The sequence below is a fragment of the Camponotus floridanus genome, unplaced genomic scaffold (genome assembly GCF_003227725.1).
Source record: "Camponotus floridanus strain SB8 unplaced genomic scaffold, Cflo_v7.5 scaffold160, whole genome shotgun sequence".
Classification (NCBI taxonomy): domain Eukaryota; kingdom Metazoa; phylum Arthropoda; class Insecta; order Hymenoptera; family Formicidae; genus Camponotus; species Camponotus floridanus.
Genome location: NW_020229282.1, coordinates 290111 through 312197, shown reverse-complemented (window position 1 = coordinate 312197; position 22087 = coordinate 290111). Strand labels below are relative to the sequence as shown.

At 34.4% G+C, this 22087-nt stretch overlaps 1 protein-coding gene across 5 annotated transcripts in view; it reads left to right on the top strand.

Annotated features, from left to right (window-relative positions):
• The window catches only part of LOC105249042 (rap1 GTPase-activating protein 1), a 101313-nt gene that overhangs the window by 63990 nt on the left and 15236 nt on the right, over positions 1 to 22087 (top strand). Inside the window, exon 1 of one of the 5 annotated variants that reach the window (XM_011254194.3) lies at positions 5159 to 6463. The exons of the other annotated variants lie outside the window; for them this stretch is intronic. Within the exon in view, the coding sequence (XP_011252496.1) occupies positions 6320 to 6463 (144 nt within the window). The 5' untranslated portion in view covers positions 5159 to 6319. Of the gene's footprint in view, positions 1 to 5158; positions 6464 to 22087 lie in introns of those variants that run through there. 5 annotated transcript variants of the gene reach the window in all.

Here is a 22087-nt window from a genome sequence, read left to right as displayed (position 1 = left end):
AACAATCGTCGCCAAAGTTTCACGTTCGCGCGTGACCGACATTATAAATATATATACGTGTCTGGGAGATTAAAAATCAACATGTCACGATCCACAATAAACTTGTGTATTACTCGAAGAAAATTTTACAGGAATAAGACGAACGTTTTTCTTATAAAGTTTAAAAGTTTACAAAGAAATCTTATAGTAATAATCCAAAAAATCTTCCCCAACTATTTTTATACGCGATGAAACAGCTCACCAAAAGGAACGATTAACTCGTTTAATTTTTTTAAAAGAGATAACTCGCACTTTTCCAAGCTCATTCATTCAAATTACTCTTAATTGTCCGTTTCTTGCGCGCAATTATCGTCGAGTCGCTTATGTAAATCTCGCGTGTGCGACGCTGTACGCATTTGTTGAAGGCGACGGCCTACTCGTTTGCGCGCGAACGAGCCGGAGATGAATGGACAACGCGAGCGAGGAGGAAAGGAAGTCAAGATGAATGAACAACGCGATTCGTCACGGTTGCCGGGATGCAGACGAAAAACTCGAGACGAATCGCTCGTTTCCCATCTGAGACAATTTGTTTTCGTTTCGGAAGAAGGTGAAATTGTCCCAGTCACGTGTTAAATTGGCGTGTTAAAGAAAACATTCTTTAGATCGTAATGGAGGAAGATGCATTCGGTTCCACGTCGGGTTACTACTATTCTATGATTGAACTTTTGGCATAGAATCGAACGATACTCTAAAAAAAAGAATGATACAGAATAATTCAGAAAAATTGCGTGTCCTGTCAATAAAAAAATACTAAAGAAAAATATCAATGTTCAAGTTAAGTTTTTAGAATTAAAATAAATTGAATTAAACGAATTAAAATTGAAGTTGAAGAGACTTTCTTGTATAATTAATAAAATGAGCAATTAACGATAAAGTATCAGAAGAAAACGAAGAATTATTTAATATTAAATAAGATTTTCATTAACATTAAAACTTTATTTAATATTAAAAATGAATCGTATGTAATTAATAAAAGCAGTAATTATTAGTAATGTATGGCAGTTGGAGAATTATTTAATATTAAAATTTAATTGATATTTAAACGAATAAAGTCTTTCCGAGTAAAACTTCGCTTTTTTAAAATTTAATTAATTTTTTAATTTAATCTAAAACGACAGGGTCTTAGGTTGAATCAATCATACTTTATTTAATCAATCGTGACAGTTCGCTGGAGTTCGCTATTTTATTGTCGACTTAAGTTGGATCTTTTTTTTTTAATGACAGAAATTAAGAGACTTTTATACTCGTGGGAAAAAGTAGCGAATACGCAGCAAAAAAAAATGATACGTCTGCAGGAAGTTGCGCATATGGGAACTGCTTTCGAGAAATATTACGCGTTTCTCGTTCTCTTTCTCGTTGGCGAATCGCGATCCGGATTTCAACATACACAAACTACTGTAATCATCTGTATGCCACATGCTATCCCAGCTCGTGAGAAGCAGTACTCTTTTTTACTTACCGAATTCGCTCCTTTTTTCGCGGTTACTTCACATCTGCCTGATCGGCAGATATAGTTTTGCGGCCGATAATGCAGAACGTTTTGATAAAAACTATAGGGAATCCCTATTGTGTCGACGGTACACAACGATGTATCGACTTGAGATAAGAAAGTGGTTGGTAACAAGATTTTCTTTCTTATCAATGACTAAAAAAATATTTGACATTGTTATATTTTTTATATAAAGTGAAATAAATACATATAAATTACATATTGATAAAAAAAAAGAAAACTATTGAAACCGTTTAACTCGAAGAAATTTTAATCTGTATTTTTATGTTGTAAATTTGGCAATAGTTTTTAATTGATATACTTAAAAACATAGAAAATTTGTTAAAACTCAGTCAAATATTTTTTAATATTAATTTAATTAACATTAGGGAAAAATATTTAATTATATTTAATTTTCATTTTAAAAGAGAGAGGAAGAGAAAGTAATGTTTTAATCATGTCTTGTATTTTCTAAAATTGCGTAGAGATTTTTTTATATTATTATTTAGTGATTTTGCAATAATTATTAAATGAATATTTATTTTTTTAATAATAATATTATTGATCAACTCAATAATAAATCAAACAATAATATCATCTCATTTATTCAAATAAATCTAGTAACGAAAATAATTTACGATTATCTATTAGTGTATAATGATAAATAATTATCATTTATTTATAGTTTTATATAATACAAAAATGAGATATTTCTTCAAGTAGTAAATAATGATATGATTTATTGTATGCGAACCGAAACGCGTCGCTTATTCGCGCAACGCGATAAAATGAGACGCGCACCATTCGAAGGGCGAGGCAAGGGGGACGCGACGCTTCCGGTCGACCAGGTAAGCGCGCCGGAAGTTGCCGCTTCGAGCTGCGTCGTCCTGTAGTCGGATGGACGGGAAGATTTTCAGATTTGTTGCCCTCTGCGCAGTGGCCGTGAAGATTGTAGATTTCGTGCACATGGGTCCCTTTTTTCACAAAAGATCGTCATTATTGTGCTGTTTGTGAATTACGGCTGGGAATAATTAACTGGGAAACGTTGCGAGTCGAATGAGTTAAAAAAAAACGAGGATAAATTTATATTTAAATTTATATTATTTTTACATTTCAAAAATGAGTAAATAAAATTTGCATTTACAAAAAAAATGTTCTGGAAACTTGGAAATATCAAGCGATTCAACTTGAAAAACAAATGTTTCATGAGAAAATTTTTTTCCATTCTCTCTTTCTTTATATTTATTATAATTTGCATTAATATCTTATTACGTAATTTTTTCTTTCAAAGAATAGAAAAAATTTTCTCCGAAAGATTCGTTTTTCAAATCGATTCATTCGATATTTCAGAACAATTTTGTTTATATATAAAATTTATTTATTCATTTTTGCTTCCCTTTCTTTCAAATGTAAAATTATTAATTTATTTATCTTTTATTTTAACTCATATCTTGTGACGTTCTCTTGTTAATTATTCCCAGTCTAATAATAGTTATGATAATTGAGTTACTTGAATACAATTTTTTTCAAGGATTTTTTTTACTTCTGATCTTTGATTTGCTAGTAACAAGCCGTTATCATGAATGTTAAACGCATGGTCGCCATTGATAGCGATTTAAATCGACTGCAGCTGCTACAGCTCGTTAATACTCGTTATCTCCCAACTAAACTCCAATAAAAAAAATCGATATTGATATCTACTACGCGCTCATCCATTTTCGACTATCATTTCTTTCCTTCTTCCCTTTCTCTCTCTTTCGAGTTTTATACAACTAATCTTTTGCCTAATAAAAGATTAATGTGTATCGTGTAATCACTATGTATCAGCAGCTCTCTGGCAATCGGTATAATTATCACAATGTCGGTATAATGACACATTTTATCCGGCGATAATTCGAAATCGATGAAATGAAGCGAGTTACAATTTAATATCCGATTCACTCGCTAATCCCATTCCAGTCTACAATTCTATTCGCTCTCTAATCCGATTCTCTCAAATTCGATTTCATTCACCATTATTCGTGCATATGGCGCAACATATTTGTCCGATTGCGTTTAAATCTTTACAAGTTCCTCTTGTTTTCACTAGAAAAGAAGAGAAATACATAATTGATCGTAGAGGCGATACTCATCTGTATTCATCTACCCACCCACTTGTGAGGTGTACAATTTTGAAGAGTCGCGTATGTAAATAGCGAGAGGGGGAGGGAGGAATTTGACGCTTTCGAATTTTCGGGCACGGGAAGTTGGGAAGCGAAATAACGAAACAAAGAGACGCGAACACAAAGAAATGAGAAGCCTCGTCGACAACGAAGTAAGTCGACCACGAAAGGACATCCGGCTCTCTCTCCCTCTCTTTTTCTTTCTCTCTTTTCGTGTCTTTTCCTCTGGTTCTCCCTACATTACCACAAACTCGGCGTCCGTTTCCTCTTGGTTTCACCTTCCGCACCACCTGTCCTCACCATGCGAATGCCAAGGGGTTCACCTTGCTCTTGAAAGATTCTCGTGTACGCGAATGAATTTCAACTACGTCAGCTAATGCGTTAACGAAAACTGTCATTTCTTATAAAATTTTTTTTTTTACAAATAGAATTCAATCTAGAAGTCTGATCGCACATGATGATTGTCAATGTTGATGTAGAGATTTTAGACAAGAAATAATTTAATTTTGTATGTAATCATCTTCTGTCAGATGTAAAGTATTTGTCGAAGCCAAAAGATTGTTCGTATTTATTTTCTTGTTTAATATAAAATTGTTATGTGAGATGTTTGAAATGTTTCGTGAAAAATAGACATTTTACGTTTGACATTTAATGGGATAAACTCAAAGCAAAAATATATGGAAGAAAAGAATCGATATCGCAAAAGGGACCATACATTTTTTCACGTACAAAAAACCTATAAAAACCCATAAAACTTTCCAAATCACGTAAACGAACGAAGTGAAGAAAGATTCCGCATTCGGATAAGGGTTTCTCTTTTGAAAATATTCAATGTGGCGCCAGTCGCCGGATTTGTCTAGACTTGTCCGAAAAAAAATAAAGAAAAAAGGAGAAAATCACCGTAAAATATCGAGACGTACGACTCGGCCTGACCTGACCTAATTGATTGGAAATAGCGCGGTTAGAGAAAAGTTTATGATACGGTTTACGAAGAATTGAGTTTACGTGCTCGATGGGGCGACCATGGCAACGATTGAGTCTCGACGGTGGGAGTAGTTTTAAGAACGGTTGGACAACAGACCGATGTGCCGAGGGGTGAAGGGAACTGTCAGTGAGGTGGACTGTCGGTCGTGACGAGGGGTATGGCAGGGTACGATGCAATGACGGATGTAGAGAGGAAGGCATTGTCTTTATTGTCGTTTTTTAATCAAAAATTATTTATTTAATTTATTTATTAATGAAATATTTATTAGAAATAAACGACAAAAATCCTTTTAATATACAATAAAAGAATAAAAAAGATACGTCAGCCTATGACATAAAAAATTTACAATTAAATAACATGATTAACAAAACAAGTAACCCTCTTGAATTTATTTAAAACGATTTGCAAATATAAAGATAACTTTCTATAAATATTTTAGATGAATGAAAGTATAATTGTGGAAATAAACAAAAATACTTTAACAGATTGACTCTCCCTCCCGAAAGATTTCGACCGAAAGACACCTGCCGCGACCTGTTTTGATACGAAAACATGGCACCATAAAGTCGATGTAATAATCGAATTTGATTTCATCCTCGATATTGCTCTCGACGGGGAAAAGCAGGAGGCATTCGCTTCGGTTTTCTTGGTCCGTTACTGTCGGGACGGTGAACGCGCTCACCGCGACGCTCGGCCAGACGCGCCAGGCGCTCAGTCGCGTCTTTGCACTCCCGGCGCAGGGTCACGTGGGCCGCTCGAGCGCCGCCCCGTCTCGCGCCTACCTTCAGAGTTAAACCCGCCGCGCTGCCGCGCGCAGTTGCTCTCGCGCGTCGCGTCGCGCAGGATCTCCTTGCGTCTTCGTCTCCGTCTCCCTCGTCGCGATCTCGGTCGAAAGCGATCCGGCTCGCTTTCTACTCTGACCTCGCTCGGCGACACTCGAAGGGACTTTTGTCGGACTCGCGCGAAGTTAGCGGCGAAGTTTACGCCCGGGCGCAGGATGACAGCCACCGCGATCGGCGACGACGATCGTCCGAATTCAGGCTCCGGACCCCGCGATTCTACGCCGTTTTCGGGACCGCCATCTCTCTGTGCATCGTACGGCGGGTAGTATTCGTTGCTTTCGAAAGAGAGGAACTTTGTATTCCTTCGATCTCCCGAGTCGGGACAGAATGTAATCGGCGGACGAGATCTTCCGTACGTCAACAGGTGCACGCACGGATTGTTGAGTCTTCAAGAGCGAAGTCGGGAAATATCGCTGATTTGGAGGTAACCAGCGAGGATAAAGTTGGACCCGAGTTTTCTGAGAATATTTATTCATACGACAACGTGCCTCGTGAAACGCCTAGACAAGACAGTCTTGACGAAACTGCACCTATCCCACCTACTACCTATCCACCTACACGCCGCGGGATAGAAAGTAAATTCTATCCACTCGGCAAGGTCCGAGTTCTCAATCCGGCGATCGTCGATCTCGTCGACAATCGAAGGTAGAGTGGATCGAAAGCGAGGAACGTCAAAGTGGAGCGCGCGTCATCGCCGGACAAAGTGAAATTAGCGGCGAGCGTGTATCTCGTGAAATTGATCGCGATCTAGGAAGGTGGTTTCTTTAAACCGGGGCGGTCTCTATCCGGTGATCCGGTGATTATGATGGGGGTATTGAGATGGAGGCACGATCTAAGATCGGAGGCCGCGACGCAGCAACAGGAACAGCAGCAGCAGCAACAGAGGTCGGAACGATCGGTCGGACACAACAATCACACGCACACTTTCCCGAAACTCTTGTCGCAGGTGAGTCCCTTCCTTCTTTCACGCTCTTCATCATTAGAAATACTATGCAGGTGGTTCTTTCATATTATAAAAATCAGACGAATATCTTTCAAGTTTCTTAGAAAATTACACTAAGAAAAAAAATAATGTTAAACCAACAGCAATGTAATTGGAATTTATTTTATTAATTCAATAACATTTTTAATCAAATTAATACACCATGTATTGATTTAATTAATAATGTTATTGAATTAATAAAATAAATTCCAATTATACTGATATTTTGTTAATTCAACATTACTTTTTTTTCAGTGTATAAACACATATAAATTGCAGAGAAAGTAAAATATCTTCTAATAAAGAACATTTAAAAGTTTTATTTATATAAAGATAAAGACAATATTATTCGAGATATTTTCATTTAATAAGCATTTACAAAAAAATGTCGACAATCTTAATGATCTATTTTTTAGAACTAAATCTTTCGAAAACTGTAATAAACTTTATATAACATTTTTTTATATACTAGAATTTATCACGAAAGAGATACTTGATACTTGTTTCAATTCTGACAATGTGCAAGATATCGAAAATATCTTCGAAAATTTTTCACAATTTCCGTAGGGGAAACTTTGTTCGAAAATATATTTCATCATTCAGATTGTCGATATTATATTTTATAAACGTTTATTAAATAATAAAAATCTTTGATTGACTCTATTCATGTATAAACTGTTATATGTGTCTTCTATTAAAAGATATTTTATTTTCTCTGCTCTCTATATGCGTTTAAAAATAATATACATGAAAGCTGATTAATTTCAACAATTTCCTGTGGGACACCCAATAAAATACAAGAGAAGAAAGTATAACAGCATGATGCTGTAACACACGATATGAAATTCACTTGAAATATTTGTAATGAAAATGTCTATTTTTTAATACAAATAAGCAAATAATTGCTTTTGCGTGAGTGAAAAATTATCGGAGCATCCTTAACTTTTTTTAAGCGCGTAAAAACTTTAAAATTAATAAAGAGTTGAAGTTAAGCAGCGGAAAAGACGAGAAGAAAGACGGTAAATCGTGAAATGAGAGCGTTAACTGTAACGTCAGCCTGTGGTGGTTTGATCATTTTCTTAGTGCGGCCCGTTATATGCGTACGGGGCCGCCGTATATACGTCTTAAAAAAATTCCATTTTCCCACGAGTAATAGCCGTTTCTGCACGTGCGGATTTCTGCGCCATGTATAAGAGAAAAAAAGGAGCATACGCGGATCTGTCTTTTTCTAGAACAGCGCTATCCGTTGTTCGGCATTTTAATTCTGTCACAATTTCTGGATAACAGTTATTTGTCATCAATGATTAGACTCGAGTTATATAATTAAAACACATATATTAAGGGTGGAAGAAATATGTATCTTTCTCATAAAGTAATCAAACGATATAACAGAGTGTCTATTCTCTAAGAAAAATATGAAAAACTTGAAATTATCAGGGATTTTTAATCGTCAGAATTTTTTTTTGTACATGGAAAAATTAAGGAATTCTTATAGAATTTTATTGAGCCTCAGAGAATTTTTGAAAAAATTCTTTCCTCGATTATTTTATTCTTATATTGTAGTCTTCAAGTCACATTTAAATATATTATATGATTGAAAAATATAATTACAAATATATATCTATTTGTATCTAAATATTTAACGTGTAGAATGGAGAGTTCATATTTTTTATTGTAATTTTTAGTGATAAAAAATTAAAAATGTGCAGATGAAAGATGTTTATCTTATGAAATTTCAATTTTTTTCTTAAATGTATTTTCAAATCTCTTAGCACTTAAAACTTAAGTAGCTTTTTATATTTTTTCGCATGAGGAAGCAATAGAAGACACACAATAAAAAAATTCACTTCAGAAATTGTTTAATTGCATCTATAAAAAATTCTAAAAGATTCCGTTTGCCTGGAATTTTGGACAAAAAAACTTTACCTGGAAGGTCAGGGGAAGTTTTTATTACAAAGTTTGAGTAGACACTCTGTATAATTAAAAGTTTCGACAAGAAGGAAGAAAAATTCGATTGAAAAACGTCGATTAAATTGAACTGACGTTTGTCGAGAGAGAAGAGGAGACGGTCCATAGTTATTTCGATCGTTTCGTCTGTCTTTTAAAACCGCGGTTACGGGCTCTCGTCGATCGTTGCGCACGCACCGCAATCGTAATTACATTCGAAGGGACGCGCTCGATCAGCGAGTTAAAAGGCGAGCTCGTTTAACGACCGGCCAGCACGTGCTCGACGACAGGCATTTTAATTCCCCGCAGAAGACACGGCATCCAGAGCTCCGATTGCCGAGAATTACACTTGTCGCTCGACTTAAACGCGCGCGGTCAATTATGCGTCGTTCCCTCTTTTTTACGCGCTCGACTTCACCGTGAAATTTGCAGTCGGCTATCCACGACTCGCAGATGTTGAATTAAACGAGAATTATCGCTGATGATCTACGGTTTTAATTGAGAAATCGAGGAATTTTTAATCAGAAATAGAGACGTATTAAAAATAATAACGATGAAGAGCCAGATAGATGCCGAGATAATATTGCAAAAGTCGTCTTGGCGGATGCACGCGTTCATGATTATCATTATTAATTCGTTCGCTCGACGTGTGTCACGGCTAATGCGATTGTCAAAGCGTTCCACTTGGAGTGGCTCTTGGATCGGAGAAACTTATTTACGGCATCCTTGAAAGCGTCGTCGGAGATTCAGATGTGTACTTGAACACGTCTTGAAAACTTTCATTTATCAGCGACACGTGCTTACATCCAATCAACGAAGCGTTTGAGATTTTGAGTACCTTTCAAGGTAAAGAAATCGTGATTCATGGCATCTTAGACAAATCGTCAAGGATTTAAATATATTCTGACTCATCCCGACGCCTTTTATTTTCTCGATAACGATAGATTTACGTTATAAAAATTCACCCAGTCATCGAAACGATCGTCGAGACGGAGGGATCATTATTCGCTGCATCTTTAAAAGGGTTCGTCGCGAAAGCTCTCTCGTCCTGTTTCCACCCCCGACATTGCATAATTCATACTTACGAACGGCAAGAGAGCGATTCGAATCTGGAATAAAGGCGAACGATGCTTCGGTAAGAATCGGATCCAAGTCACGAGGAAAAAAACGTTTTCTCGTAACCGTGAAAGACGAGCTCGTTTTAAAAGACGCTCCGCAAAAGGGGCCGCACAGCTGTTCGCGCGTCCTTCGGCTTTCTCCCTCTTTCTCTCTCTTCTCCCCCCGTCCCCCTCGTTTTGACATATAAGGCTCTCGAAGCCAAGCAAGCTCGCGATGTACGAACTCGTACGGATGCGCACCCGAAGGGAGATTTTGGTCGGTTGTCGTCGCTAACGATACAACGATGAAGAATATCCATATATAGTGTGCGCCTTCGAAATACCGGCGTCGGCAAAATTTTTTCACGCACAAATTTGCGAGATTTTTCAGGATTATTTGTAATTTTAAATGTCTGAATTTCAATTTATTAAAAAAAGTACATTAAAAAATTTAATAAAACTTAAAGAAAATAAATAGTAAGTGATATGATTTGATTCAATATGATTTTTAAGGCATGAAAAAATTTTACTTGGCGGTAATATTTGTCGATCACGAGTAAACAAAATTAGATTTGATCGGGTGAAAAACAGGGCGCGAACGTTACGAGGCACCACCCTATATAAACAACCAGGTGCACTGTTCACTTCACAGCTGTCGGGCCGTCTGGCTTCCGGCTAACGAAAAATCGATCTATTTTACCTAGAATTCGATCTCCGACGCTCACTTCTTCTTTAATATTTAACTCGCAAAGTATTAGTGTTTATAAAATGCATTGATTACCTCTATTATAAACCTATAAGCATTTGTTACATCTATTTTGAAACGCTTTTCTGTTATCAGCTCAGCCATAAAAAATAGATGAAGATTCGTGCGGGAATAATTCGATAGATTTCTTCCAGATATATGTATCGATTTTTCGGAAGATTGTATATTTAATTGGTTACCGACTTCGTATTTTTGACCTTAACCCCGTTTTCGCGTGCGTTAAATTGGAGGCGTTAAATGTGATAAAGCAATCTATTCTAGAGCCAGATAGGCTTGATTAGGTTAAACTACCCGCGGAGATTCTCGCAAAGGATTAGACATTCTCGACAATACGTCAAGCGAGACGTTGTAATATGTAATAATCTTCCTCTGAAATGTGCAATTATTTTATATTTTTTTACATTTTTGATATTCATCACAAGGATGCATGTAAAGTTATCATGTATTTGATGCATCCGTCCTTTAAAGAATTTTCTAAAAATGTTTGAGTCTTTCAAGGACCTTAAACTATTAATAAGATTTTTTATTTTCAAAAATTGAGAAATAATTTCAGTTCGTAAATTAACATGTTTTTTTTACTACTCTTGTTTTCTCTAAGCTTCAAGTTGGATGTCGGTTTGCAAAACAAGGGGAAATCTAGCTGCATGCATATTCCTGACCCGTTTCTTTATAGTCCTGGTCAGTCGTAACGGTGACAGGATGAACCGGCGATAATTTACTGTATAGAGACTCTAAGACTTTTAATGCAACAACGCACGATAACGGCATTTATCAGAGATATTTCCTTCTATCATACTTCCGAATTTTATCTCACGCAAATTGGACCTAACGCTAAATATATCTAAACTGATTTGTGAAACAGCTAGATTTTCACTTTTCTGAGAAAACTTGAAAAATTTTTTTCTTACATAGAATTTTAATAAATTAACGAAATTTTTCTTGTGTGGTTTTAATTTTATTTTAATTTATCACAGTGAAACAAAAACCTTCGATTCGATTTAAATTTTATATAATGCAAAATTAAATTCTTGTAAACAATTGTTGTGATAATTTTAAATCACATTTGAACGATTAATTAATTGGGGAAAAAAGTAATTTTAGATATTCCGTTGGAAATACAATCGCAATTTTCACAATTTCGTTAGATGCTCTCTGCGCGATTTTCTCGTGAGATTTTTATAAAAGGGCGATTGTGTTAAACATACGAATGATCGAAGTCTCAGCGACTACATCTAGCAATTTCATTCCTGGCACACCTCGCGAGTCCGTGTACATACGGGACTGTACATGGGCGCGTCCAACAATGCACGCCTGCACTGAATTATTCATCTCCGCGATAGAGAGAGGAAGAGAGAAAGAGAGAGAGACAGCGACTTGTCTCTCTCTCTCTCTCTCTCTCTCTCTCTCTCTCTCTCTCTCTCCTCTCATCTTCGTTTTAATCTCTCTCTTTCCCTCATTCACCACCTCCTCTGCCTACTCAGTTTCCTTTTTCCTCGCAGATAGAGACGGGGATTCCTGTATTCCATGACTTCCCGTCCTCTTTCGTCTCTTTTTTTTTTTCCCCTTTTCATCCGCGCATGCAGACCGCCAGTCGACGAAGAAGCAATGAATGAAAAAATCACGAGCGCCTTGACCCTTCGTAACCCGTCTCCTCGTCGCCGAGAGAGAAGTATCACGAAATTATCGCGTTTTATTCGACAGATTTTATTTTCTGCGATGGGATATAAAACACTCCTCTCTGGAACAAGATCTCGTTTAAGTATCGGAAAAGATTAATGAAAAACTTCTCTCTGTAATCTTAACTATTATTATCGCCGAGCGGAAAATATCAATTGTTTTCGAATATTCCAGTTTTAAATTCAATAGTGAAATTTGAAATCTGAATAATAATTTTAAAGATTCACTTTATGATATCGGTTGTATATTTAATTATATTTTCATGAATTCGATAAATTATGAAAAGTTTTTCCAGAATGCTTCTTAGAAAAAATAACTTCTGAGAAAAACATTTGGATTTTTTAGGGATATTTTTGTACCTGAAAAAATCAGAGAATTCTCATAAAATTTTATTGGGACTCGAAGAATTTTAAAAGCATTCTTTCTTTAATAATGTTGCTCTTATTCTGTAAATAATCGACAAGTCTCCGATAAGTCAAGCTATAAATTATGTGTATTAAAATATATCTATCTATCTCATATATTGAATGTCTCAATAAAATATTGAATATCAATACATATTTATTATAATTTTTAATGAAAAGAATGAAATAGCAGTTCATTAATTCATTCATAATTTTGAATGATAAAAAAATGAAAACGTTATATAAATGGAAAATGTTTATTTTACGAAAATTATTCATTTTTTTTCAGAGTACACTTGTAAATTTAACACTTGTAACTTTGTATTTTTCCTTTATAGAAAAAATATTTAAAAATGCATACAATAGAAAATGTTATCTCAGAAAATTGCTCTATAAAGAATCTTTAAAATATTCTCTTTGCCTGGATTCTTCTGAACAAAAATACCTGGAAGATTAGGAAATTTGTTTACAAGATTCAAATAGACACTGCTCGGTTTAATAATACTTGATTTTGAAGCGGGAAATTAAAATTTTCTGTAAACAAGAAATTTCGAAATGTCTCGATACCACATCTCTCGACATCATCCCCTCTTTCGATGATGCGCGAGTCCGCATCGAGATGAGCGGTTAATAATTGTTGCGGCGTGTCAGCGGAGCGATATAATTGTTCTCCTCATCGCGGACGCGTATTACATCATCGCTTACGTGATTTTAAACGCGAGGCATGATGCACGGTTATTTCGCGCCTCCGACGCACGCGTACGTGCTTTATCGCCAACACTAAACAGAGTACGTTTGCCTCTGCGTGTTGTAACCGGTTCTCGGACTTTACCGTCTCTTTGACACGAGACGTAATCGTGTTCGGACGAGCCATAATAACGATAGAGGATTAGACGTCGGTTACATTTCAAGATCTACCAACTGCGTATCTGGCTTTAGAGATCACAATTTCCTTACATGATATGTAAGTGTGTTGACTAACTTGTGGGATAAATTTTGCGATTATCATATCAACGGTTGATTATGCCGAAAAGCTTAATCAAGAGAAAGATGCCTTATATACATTTTTCTGGGTACGAAATCATTTTCGCAATTAATTCGGAATAAATATAATTTTATAATTAAATTAATAAAATTAAATTATATAATTAAATAAAATAATATAATTACAAATAATATAGATTATAAAATTAAATTTTGTAAATTTTACTTCATTAATAATAAGAATAATAAGAACAATAATAATTTATAAAAAATTATTAAGAAGAAAAATAATTGTAAATTTTATTTAATTAATAACATAATTTTATAAAAAAATTCTGATTATATATCTAAATATGAAGTATTCTTTATACTTTATACACCTACTTTACAATTAAATTTTCGCTATCTTGGAAATATATCAAATAATATAAGAATAATATAAATGATAAAATACATCGCTTTATTATACAGATAACTTTTTATGTCAATATGTAAGATCTCTATTCATGAAGAGAATGAGTCACTCTAAATGAGAGATCGATTTTCCGCGGCCGCGTTAAGGATCGCCCGATATCGTTATCGGGGTTAATCACGAACGGCACTTTGTCACGAAAGGCATGTGGCACATAAGGTCATCCCCTGTGGACGTCTTACGTAACGTAACGCATGTGCGTGTTCACGTTTACACTATGAATGTACGATGACGAATATTTAGAACGGTGAATCGGTCGTTCGTGGTTAGTTAGTGAAAGGTAATAACGGATTGCAAAATTTCCCCGTTTGTCACAGATTAAAAAAGATTTATTATCGTATTGTATCGGGAAAAGAATATGATTTGGAAATTTATTAAAAATTGAAATCTGTTGACTAAACTGAATTTGAGTTATTCAAGAACAAAACGAAGAGAAACAGAGTTAAAAAAATAGAATTATGCAGTTAATAAAAATTAAAATTAATAGTAATAAAATTATAAATCTAATTAATTTATAATAATTAAATAAATATGTTGTGTACATTATATAATAATTACTAATTATGTTCTACATTTTAAATACTTTTTCAATGCAAAAAAGTGACAGTAATAGAATTATAATAAAATGTAATCAATTATATATAAATATATAATTATATAAATTATATAATAATTAAATATATTGTGTAAATGATATAGTTATTTATTATACGATTAATATAATTATGTTCTACAGTTTAAGCACTTTTTCAACATAAACTTCTCGGTCTTGATAAGTTTAGCAAAGCTTTTTGTGTATTCTAAGCTGTTATTAATCTCATTATTCCATTAATGAGAAAATCGCTTTTTGTAATTATCGGCGAACGCGTCATACTTCCTACTTAAGGGCTTTTATTCCACCTTGTGTAACTAAGTAGGATGTAACTATTGCAACTAATCAGTCTGACGGAGGTGGGCTCATTAACGCCGAGCAGCGGTTCATTAATATACCGGAGGCAAACACTGACAGAATGTATTCTGAGTAAACAACAGCTGTATCTGTGTATATAGCATGTATTAATTATAACTATATAAAAGTTATAGAGGAGGAAAATGAGTATTAAGATATAATATACATGTAATTGTACATTATTCATATCAAATTTTCTTCATAACTAATGGATAATTGAATATTACAATTGTCGAACTTGATCATTTTCTCTTTCTTCCTTTTTATACATCATTTTAATGGTAGAAGACCCTCGATATTTTACATTATCTATAAAAATAAATATTAGAAATTATCTTTGAAGCGCTATTGACCCTGAACAAGCCTGTCATAACAATTTATATTTCCCCAAATGTAATCGCGATGTCATAAACCAGAATTGATGTCATAAACCCGGGAACGTTTCGCAAGCTATCCAGATATTTATCGATCAACTTGTACCATTATAAGGACGCAAAGTACGAGAAGAGGAAAGAATTTGGCCAGAACGAAAGCATCGTTCGAAAATTTCCCCTCTTCGCTCGCAGAGGAAGCTCATTACTCGCGGATAAATTGCGTCATCGTGGCATTATACGCCCTTCCGATATTACTATTGCGATCGACACATGATTCACGGGGAGGCGAAATTGCTCGCGCTTATCGTAACTAGCCTTATCGTAACTAACTCTGCTCCGATCGATTCTGGCGGCTCTCGCTTGTGCAAGAAACATGCAAAGGTTCGCAGCCTCCGTCTCTAGAAAGTCTCCTTTCTCTCTCTTTCTCTCTCGATCCCTTTCCCCCTTTCCCCTTGCGGCGGTAGTTTGCATTCGCCCCCTGAAATTCCGAGAGAGAAGATGTACCGTTAAGAGATGCACGGCCTCTCTATTTCTCCATTTTGAGGGTTGCGCTCGCCCTTTTCCATCCTTGAAACGCTCGTTTACATCCGCAAGCACTTTCGCGGTTTCTGAAGAGAGGAACGACATGGGAGGGTACGCTCGCACGCGGAAGATTCCCACGTATTTCACGCTTCCGCGTCCTGATGGCTATGGTAGTGTCCATGCCTGACGGACGTTGCAAAACGCACGAATTACTCCTCGTTTTCCCGAGAAAGCCGGCCAATCTTTGTTAAACATTGCCGTTGCTCCTTGATCTCTCTTTCATGTTTCATCGTTAAATATTAAATATTAAAGTTTCGCAAGGATCGCAACTGCAACATCTAACAATAAGTCTTCAATGCGGCTCTTCTTCTTGCATCGACTCGAGAAAATGAATTTTCAAAGTTTTGAGAAAGTTTATTTTGAATTAATTTTGTCGAGCTCGCGAAAGAAAGGGAAGCGAATATTAATCTTGATTTGAGAAAATTAAATTTGCTTCTTAATTCTTTCAAAAAAATTGTATTGAATTAAAATTGTTTTATATTATATTATTAAGTAATTAAAATTACACTTTATAGTGTCGTTTTTTATTGTCGTTTGATCCATTAGAGATAATCAGTATCCAGTTTCAATTTTTCTTGCCAAGTTTTTTCCTAGAAACAATTAATTAACTATTAAGATTGATTGGGAAAGTCCAATGAGTAGAAGAAACCATGACTATTTAGGTTTTTACTGTCTCGGACAATGGAATAAATTGGCAAAAAACTATAAAAAATGATTAATATGTAATAGTTTAATTTTATTTATATAACTTTATGCACACACAAAAAAGATATTTTAAATTATACTAATCACTATTGTTTAAAAAAACGAAACCAGTGTGTGTAATAATAGTCTTTTTAATTCAAATTAATATATGAAAAATACATTTTTAAATTAAAAACTTTAAAGATAATACAAATGTTATTGAATTTTATATTAATTTTTAATTTAATGAGAAAAATATAAAATCGTAACAGAATTAAATATTTTTATTTATATAGATTTATTCGCGTTTACTATTCAACATCTTGTAACAAAAAATTTATTTATTTATTACATCGATTTCTAATCTATTACGGATTTCTTATTTTATAAAGTTTAACTTAGAAATCTCAATGACGAATATTGAGAAAAAGATTTTTAAAATTTTTAAAAATTGAAAATTAATAGTCGTATTTTTTTATAATTAAAAAACATTTTTAATAGGAAAAAAAACCATGTTATGCCATTTTTCCCAGAAGAAATAGCAGTTTTTATGGCGTGGATTTTACCATAATTTTACCATAAAAAATATGGAATTGTGCCAACTTTGATATCATCGCATCTTTGCGATTCCTCTAATTGTAAGTTTTACCTATTCGTCTGTTCCTCCTCGTTGATTCAATCGAGGGCTTCCTACTCGATGACTCACACTTCGTACATATTACATATCTCCTGCCTCCGTAATTTAACTTTCACCATCTCTTTTTCTCCTACGTGTACAATAAAATCCTCTCTCTTTTTCTCCGTCCTTGTCTGCTCATTGCCTCTTTATATTTCCGCTTCGTCCAGTCCTCTCAAGGCTCAATGCTTCCTTTGAAATTATAGCGTTCTGAGTACTGTGCTAGCTTTGAAATTTTTCTGTAACTTTGTAATCATTGAATTAAATAGATTTCGAATTGCACGGTTCAACTGGTTTATTTGTATTTGTTTATAATTTTTTTCCTTTCTTGACATTTTTTGTGATGATTATTTCATGCGAAAAGAGTTCTGATGTCAAAAAATTGTGAAAAAATTTGTTACTTCCAATTCGTTATTTCTTCAAACATCAGAGATAGACGCTATATTCCTGTCGTTCCCCTCATTCTTCCCCTTTCATCCGGATCAAATAATTTCCACTCTCATGCGCCAACATTACCTACACAACACAGCCTACCAACCGACCATTGTTCGCAATCACATCGAGGTTGCCGATGATATCGCTAGCTTAGCTGTACAGATACAGACATACCTAAGCACTATCGAACAATGATAGACTCTCCCCTGATGGAAGCCGTTAACTAACGAGAACCGCGTCATGCTGTTTCGGAACTTTCCACCCTTGAAAAAGGCAAACTATTCCACGCGCGCGATCTTTCTCATCTCTCTTTCTCGAACTTGGAACGTTGATTCTTTGACCGTAATTGAATCGTCGGTCTCTTACGGTCAACATTTTCGATTTTCGATTTTTCCTATATAATTGCACAATTTATATTATATATAATTTGCAGGAATTCTAACAAGTGTTAATTTAAAGGCGTTATAGAAATTATATACGCAAAAATATCATATATAACATTTGTGGTGTAATAGATGTTGCGAATAATGCGTACAAATTGGCCTTCAAAGTGCAATAACGATCGGACAAAACGAAGCAATCAGTGATATTCGGAAGGGTATAATTATTGTTCGAGTATACACACAGCTTTCCACATTCTCTATCGCACTCATGGATATTTATAAACATGAGAGATATTATGTAAGTCGGGTATGTGTTGTGTGCGCGATTGTATCCTCCTGTCGAGGACAGACGCTAATTAATACGGTTCCCAAATATCGGAATTGACTAAGAGAATTGGTTTATTTTATTTCACATTTAAATTTTCATTTTTATTGTATATAACTAAACAAATTGCAGCGAGACTGCAAATAAAATAAAATGGAGATAGAAATATGATTTTAAAATGATTTCTTTTTAATTTTATTCGACATTAGCATTTCAAGAATCAAAAATTTATTTATTAATTTCTTATTTAATTATTTAGTCATTTATTTATTATTTAATCATTTAATGAATTATAATTTATTTTATGTATAATTGTATTATACATTAAAATTTGTGATTTACATATATTATTTGCAAGCATAATATATACATTGCTTGTCAAAAGATTAAATATTATATAATAAAATTATATTTTGGATTATTTCTGACATTTATTAAATAATTTAACTAAATGTGATTTTTTCAATTTTTACTCAACTGGAAAAATAAAAAATTTACATAATTATATATTAAAATTTGAAATTTATATACGATATTTATATACGATTCGCATAGTATACAAATCGCTTGCTAAATGAGCTCAAGAATTGAAAAATAAAATTATATTTCCTTTTTTGATATTTATTAAATAATTATACTTATCAAATAACGACACAATAATGACATTTGTTGAGCAACGTGAACGTAAATTTTTGAAAAAACTCTTGTATAAATCATGCACCGAGCGTGACTTTCGTTCAATCGACAGGGGTCCGAAAAGGTCTTCTCTCAAGACTCTTCCGCTCTCTCGCACGTGTGTGACTCAGCCACGTGAATCACTTTAGATAAGCCGATCGAATACAATCGGCCCTTGTGTTCTTACAAGATGCGAGTGCAACTTTCTCCAGAATCCGACGTGCGGCTTTCCTGCTAAATCAGGATCAATTAATTACAGACAGATAAGCCGTTCCAATTCGCAATCGTGCACGATAATATCGTTGGGAAATCGATAGTCGGTCGAAAGATTCGCAAATTGCGAGTCTGTCTAACCCGTTTCTCTAATAATTTGAACAAAATTGATTTTCATTATTTAATTGTAATCTAAATTAATTTCAAATTAATTTGGACATTCAAATTCTCACAACTTTGGAGTAAACTTGTTCAAGTTTCTAAGACCGTTTAATTGCGTAATTAAGAGTCATAACATTGTTACACAGGCGTTGAAATTACCATAACGTATATTGTATTATGATATTCACGCGTTAATTCCTTATTTAATTAATCCCACACGTATTGTCTTAATTACTCAATTAATTTTGTTGGAAAAAAATGTGCCAGGGGCAAACGTACGCAACGAAAAGTGCGTAACGAGGGACATTATTACTATTTGTTATTCTAGTAATCGTACATGCTGCTGACTCTCACGTTAATAAACCGCCATAAATATCGAAGACGCGCGCGCGGTTTACCTCGAATTCTACGAGACGGAAATAGAGTGCGTGGTACATGTGCAAGCATCGTATTAGAAACGTTTCGCTCCAGTCATTCGGAATTTTCATATGCAATTAATATCTGAATTATTATTGTATTCGGAAATTTTATGTAGATGAATGTTATATATATTTTATGTCATTTAATATCGAGCAGCATAATTTTCAAGAACTCGAGAAATTAATCGAAGACAGAGAGAACGAATCGTATTGAAGACTCGTGGAATATCGATTATAAGTTTTATTAAATGTTGGACAAATATATATTTCACGCACCTTCTTTGTTTCATTAAACATGTTAATTGCAGAATCAAATATTTATTAGTTTACGTTCATTCAGAAAATGTAAATAATGTATATATGTTACATTATCATATTTCAATTTAATTTATTTCCAATTTAATATCCTCTTCAGACTCGCGTAATTAAATCCGTCACTTGTCATTGTTTAGTTTGTGGAGATTTCGTGTCGTTGCGATGTAATTTATTTTTTTTTTCTAAAGTCACCTGTAAAATACGTCCGTTACACGGTTATATGGTGAACATGGCCACCACAAAAAGCGGGCAGCGGGTGTAAATAATACGAGCACACATGGCGTCGCAGCAGGTGGTACCGGTAATAATATATCGGCAGCTGTTATGTGTGCTGAATATTGCAACGTGTGCGTGCGAGTGTGTTTTATTGGGGTCGCGATTGGCTCTCCTTATTTCGATGCTTTCGAGATCCAACATTGGAGCGTCGAGTGTCTTAGAAGGTATTACGACTCTTCAATAACTTATTTGAACAATTTTTATGTTGAAAGTTTGTTGAAAAAAAAGTAATACATTCCCATTTTTTTATAAAAGAAAAAAAATATTACAATGTGCAGGACGAATAATTATTTAATTGGATAATAATTTTAAATATTTTTGATAAATGAAATTAATCAAAATAATCTTTTATTTAACCGAAATTTAGCTTTAGAAGGTGTTGATGAGAATTCTTGTGCTGATTTGAAATAAATGTAAAAAAATTTATTTATTCCGATTAACTCGAGTCCATATAAAATCACGATCAAACTTCGAAAATACTCTAAATATAACGAGTGAGTTTAGTAGTTGAGAAATGTTTTGCAATATGTATTTCCTTCTCCGGTCCTTTATCCGGACTCCTCCGCCGCGCTGGGGTTTATATTTGGCGGAGGAGGCTGCGCTCTGTCTCTCTTTGTCTTTTCTTTTTCGAGCACTTACATCTCTGGATTCCTTTTTTTTAATCCTCTGCTCGCATTCGAAATTAGAGACGCTTAAAATTAGCGGACGAAAGGGGGAGTCTCTCTCTCTTCGGAGACGCGCGATGACTTAAAATGCTCTTTCCAAAGAGAGAGAGAGAGAGAGAGATGAAAAGAGGAAAAGCACAGAAAAATCGACGAGGAAGAGGACCTCGAAGAAACGTAATCCGAGAGGCCACATCCGCATTACTTTTAAACCGCGTTTTACGCCACTCCGACATTTTTCTCTTCGCCTCGTGCCTCGTTAGAATCGTGTTCATTCTGCCGCGTGCCGTTCGAACGGAACCGAACTCGAAATAGAATGGTTTTATCGGGACGAGTCTCTAGTGAACGTCCGACCGAGACAACTTCGATGCGTCCGGATAATAATCGGCGATGACCGCAACGATTTCGCACGTATAAGATGAAAAAGAGCAACAAAAAGAGGAGCATTTCATCTAAGACTGCGAAAAATCAACAGCTCGAAAAATTAATCTCTTTTTTTTAAAAAATAACGATTTATTATCTTTAATTCCTGAAATTTTAGAATCGATATGAATATTCGAGCTCGACATTGTTACAGACAGAAACGGTCTCTGAAAAAATGTGGAAAACCTGGGAAATTCTCAGGGATCTCTTTTATACCTGGAAATATCATAAAATTCGTGGAATTTGTTGGGACTTTTTTCAAAATCTTTTTTGACAAATTTTCTATTATATTGTAAACAGTTGGCATTTTGATGAGTCTTATTCTCAATATTATACATATTTAAAATTTATTACTGTCTCTGGTATGTTTAATGTCTTGACAAAATGTTAAAAATGTAACACATATTCTTTATCATAATTTTCAATGATGAAAAATTAAAATGTTATGCTAATGAAAAATATTCATTTTACGAAAGTTTAAATTCAGTACATTTGCAAATCTAGCATTTGAAACTTAGCAGTATTTTTCTTTCATACGAGGGAAAAGCATACAATGAGAAAATTTATTTTAGAAAATTGCACCAAGAAGTAAAATATTTAAAATATTTCCTTTATCTATTATAATTTTAAATAGAAATACTTGGGAAATCGAGAGAATTTTCGGGGAATTTTTTGTACAAAATTTGAA